Source organism: Temnothorax curvispinosus, unplaced genomic scaffold (assembly GCF_003070985.1).
Source record: "Temnothorax curvispinosus isolate PA1 unplaced genomic scaffold, ASM307098v1 QBEX01014932.1, whole genome shotgun sequence".
Classification (NCBI taxonomy): Eukaryota; Metazoa; Arthropoda; class Insecta; order Hymenoptera; family Formicidae; genus Temnothorax; species Temnothorax curvispinosus.
In genome coordinates, this window is record NW_020224712.1 from 1 (window position 1) to 4,911 (window position 4,911).

General features: G+C 28.7%; 1 protein-coding gene across 1 annotated transcript; it reads right to left on the reverse strand.

The window, feature by feature from the left end:
- Positions 1 to 6: 6 nt before the first annotated feature.
- On the reverse strand, positions 7 to 2,705 carry LOC112465163 (epidermal retinol dehydrogenase 2-like; the record flags this gene model as incomplete). The annotated part of the gene is made up of 4 exons (XM_025032591.1): positions 2,550 to 2,705; positions 2,030 to 2,172; positions 1,449 to 1,626; positions 7 to 135 (listed from the first exon to the last, which is right to left on the reverse strand). Coding segments are annotated over exons 1-4 (591 nt in total), but the record flags the coding sequence as incomplete, so codon positions are not given.
- Positions 2,706 to 4,911: the final 2,206 nt, after the last annotated feature.

The window sequence follows — 4,911 nt, forward strand, 5'->3', positions numbered from 1 at the left end:
TTTACCTTGGACTGCATGCTTTGAAGCGGAATAAGGAATTAAGTTGGGAAGTCCTGCGATGCCTGCTATTGATGAGAGTGCAACGACGTGACCATAATTTTTTTCTATCATAATCGGTAAAAATGCCTGCAACATCTGAAAAAAATCGCGTAATAGTTTTTGAGAGCGCGTAGTATTATGTGCGTAACAGCCCAAGGAGAGTAAAAAGTCAAGATAATGTCATTGTGAAAAAATCAGAGTTTAATCACTGATCATTTTGCACATTTTATTTTAATAACATTGATAGATAATAAGGTAAATTCTTTAAAAAATAATAATTTCTAAAATTTGAAGTATAGGTTCCAATGGAAATCCGTACGAATATAGAAAACGGGCTAACTAAGAACCAGGCGCGGTAAATAATGCGCAAAAGTTTCATTTTTATTATACTAGACAGTAAAAAATAAAATGTTAATCGTAACATTTTTCAAATGTCCCAGAAAGTCCAATCTAAATTTTGAGTTAAAATAACTCATTCATCGTGTGTTACTTGTTGACAAATTAGAAATGTTAATTTATTGACACTATATTTTACATTTATATTTGTTCTTTTAACTTTAAGTATAATGTAAAAATAACTTGTAAAAAATGTCGATATAACATATTTGAATAAACGATAGTTATTTCAACTTAAGAGAAATGTTGTTTTGAACATTTGATTGTAGTAAATTTGATTATTTTGTATGTCAAAGTTTACGATTGAAGATTTACTTTAACTTTTGTTTATGTTAAAATTTGTTTATGTTAAACTTTAAGGCGTGTTGATTTTTTGAAATAATTATGTTAAAAGAACTTAAAATAATATTCAATTTCTAAATGACATACATAAAGTGTTAAGTTATCACGTTGACATTAATATAACACATAAAAATGTTACGAAAATAATAACATAGCTGTTGTATGTTAATTTTACATTGAAATAATAGTCAAATCTTGGTAACACAAGAAAATTTTAACATTTGGACGCACGATTTTTTACTGTACGTGTATTTTACATATCTTCCAACCTTAACTGCGCGTCGACTAAATTTGTCAGACTTGAAACACAGCTCCGGTTGGAGTAGTAAAATCCCCCCTTCCCCCTACACCTAATTAAATCAATTCGGTTTAATTTTTGATGCTATATGGACCGGAGCTGTGTTTCAAGTCTGATCGACAAATTTAGTTGGCGTGCAGTCAAGGTTGGAAGATATGTAAAATAGAAATAAAAATAAAACTTTTGCGCATTATTTACCGCGCCTGGTTCTTAGTTAGCCCGTTTTCTATATTCGTAATAATTTCTAATTATTAAAAAATTTTAATTATTAAATAATTATTCCACAAAAATATAAAACAATTAAAATAGCACTATTTATTTACAAGAGCAGAAAGGCAACTTAATATTTATATAATAGTCGATTTTAACTTACCCAAAAGTGGGCTAGCACATTAACGTTGAAGATTTGTTCGATTTCATCGGCTGTATAATCTAGAAAAGTACGACATGGCATTATACCAGCATTGTTAACTAAAATTGTGACATCGCCGACTTCTTCCTTCACTTTTTTAGCTAGTGCAAAAATCTCTTCTCTTTTAGTTACATCACATCTATAAAATGGTAAAATCTTAATTAAAATTGATCATCGTACTATAAATATTATAATGACATTTCTTACTTTCTAAATTTCTTGGAGTGGAAACTCGACCGAAAGAGTGAGATTTCACTCTTTTAGAGTGAGATTTCACTCTTTTTGGACGCCAAGAAATTTAGAGAGTATATACCCATATATTACTATAGTAATAAGAGAAAGAGAAAGAAAGACGTAGAACAATTTACGATGTGACCTTTGCGTTGCCTAACAGAAGAATTTTAATAACAATTGGAATATTTGTGCAATAGAACGAATTTATCTACTTTTTGCTAAATAAAAGAAACTTTGACTGTTGTATGTCAAAGTAATAATTAAAATTCCTGTGGTCGATACAAGAAACTAATATAAGAGTAACATACCGATAAGCGTATGCATTTTTTCCAATTTGGTTGGCCGTTTCCTCGTTTGTATGTTTATTCACATCTAAGCATACCACTTTCGCGCCCAAAGACGCATATTGAATCGCCAACTCCTTTCCTATACCGTGACCTGCACCTGTTATCTTGTAAATGTAAAGAAATATAATATAAAAACACATTGTTATTGTGAAAACTTATTCACTCTTCGTAAAGTGTATTATTATATCATTATTTAATATATCATCAAAGATTTTTAATATTACATTATATTTATATTTTAATATTACATTATATTTTAACATTGTCTTAACATTAAATAAACATTATATATTTATCTTAATTGACACATATTTGTTACTAATTAAAATCAAAAGTTTGCCATTATTCCTCATTGTTTCACATATAAATATATATGTGTGTGTATATAATTACGATAAATATATAAATAGATGAACAATTTTTTTACTGAAATATATTCATTTTTTTTAATTTTTTAAAATTAAAAAAATTTAATACGTACCAAAACAATCTCACCAGCCACTTCCTTTTCATGTAATCCGAAGCAATGGTGGTATACGCTTTGGCATATGTAGTAAAAAATTTGCAACGTAAGCCATAACAGGTTTACATAAATTTGTACGATCTTGATCATACATATCATAAACTGAAAAGTTATTAATTTTCTTATATGAATATCGCGCGAGTATTAACTAGGGGAGAGGAGGCTACCTTGTGACACAGGCAACAGTGTTACATTGCGATTATTTTGCGATGTGTACGTTTTATGTGCAATTTTATCTGTGGTTATGCTTTATTTATGTGTAACTGAGATCATATTAATCTAAAAGAGGGATTAACACAAGAAATAAAAAAAATACAGGTAAGAATCTCTTTCGACCATACTTAAAAAAATATTTTGTCTCCTAAACTTTTTGTAATATTTATCGCTGCGGTGCGTATAACCTAAGTATGTACGCATGTATTTGTAGGTTAATTCGTTGCAAAACGTATTATATGCATTATAAAACAATTATAAGTCATTAAATATATAAATTTTGCAATAAATGTGTCCAGTGTTGTGTGGGGTACCTTGTGACATAGGCTAGACATACAGCAAATAGGTTATAGCGTGATCTATATGTGTGGTCTATTTTGGTATTCTGCAGATTATAAGAAGATTGAATATCTTTTCAAGATGGACAAAACTTCAAATGCAAAAGAAAAAACCAAAACTAGCAGAGCTAAGGTGGACGAGGCGACAATGAAAGCTGCGGTGTTTCAAGTCGTCAAAGGAAATCAAAGCATTCGAAGCACAGCAAAATCTTTCAATATCAATCACATGACACTGAGTCACTGGGTCACTAAATATAAAGAGGCCACGGACGAGCATAAACTTACTATGAAATTTGTCAATTGTCACATAGTACCCTTCTGCCTGTCACACAATACCCCATCAGTTGGGTAAAGTGTGACATTTTCCATATTTTCATTACATTAAGTTATTTACAGATTACAATATTTTTTTATTCATATACTAATACGTCTATTTCATTCCTAAAGGTTCAATATAAATGCCAATAAAGTTATTTTTTACAAACTCCACGCTAAAAACAAAAATTTATTGCTCCGAAAAAAAAGTGTCACAAGGTAGCCTGGTCTCCCCTACTTACATATACTTACAGATAATAAATAAATTAATTAAAGCTGTAAATTTTAAAAAGTGAAAGAAGACTCATTGAAAGGACAAAATATTTCACATTTTCTTGAAGAAAGCTGATGTTTCGGAATATATTTGATTTAGAATATATAATTTTGTTATTTGTAAGTGAAAAAGGTAAAATTCTACGCGTTGTTAAGTGTATCAAGAATACGTGATATTGATGATAACAAATATTTTAGGAATTTGCTGTGTCAATACTTAACAGCGATGATCTCAGCGGTTCAGATGTGTTATTGATACATTGTGTAAGGTACATTGTGTCGATATGTACATTAAATTCTTAAAATATAGTTTTAAACGTGTGAACTGTTTAACTTATATTTTTCGCAAAATATCCTATATTCCATATTTTTCATATCTTATATCTTTTATATTCTAAAAATTTGTGTTAGTATTATTAAATTGATTATCAATTTAATTATGTAATTGTATTATTTTAGTTTTAGTTTAAGATTTCGTTTCAAGACGGATAGTAGCGGCGCGTGGTTTGCTAAGGCGAAGAAAGGCACATAAATTATTCATGCGAATAATATTATTAGGTACAAAAAATCTAGCCCGACCGTATAAGGCATATTTCTATCTATTTGTGGTATTCACAGATCGATCGAGTTCATCTATATTGTTTATTTTGCAACTTCCGGCTTCAAAATGCGGATAGAATACTTTTTTGTGTGTTTAGCTGCAAAAATTTTTAAAGAATATTATATTAATAGTCGTTTATATTAGCATTCATACCTACCTAGTATAAGTACAGATTGACGTGACGCATAAGTAACATGGTACATAACGTAAAATCGATTTTCTTTTTAACAGCTATATTTGCAAGAACAGCAAAGAAAACTTAGAAAACGTAAAATTTAAGTGGAGTTTAGCAATATTTTTTTCTTATGTTAATTTTATAATATATTAATATTTAAGATATAAAATCCAGTTTTCTTTGTATTTGCAAATCATAAAAAATATAATTTTTGTATTTTATAATTTTTGGTACGAGGTTTTCTAATATTTTTGAATTTTAAATATACAAACATATGAATATACAAACACTTTATATTTTAAATGTGTACAAGTTGATAATTAGGAAGTTGCTGAAAATAAATAGCTCTTGTTTTATAAGCAATTGATGAAAGAATTTAATAAAGTAAGCAACATTATAAAAGAA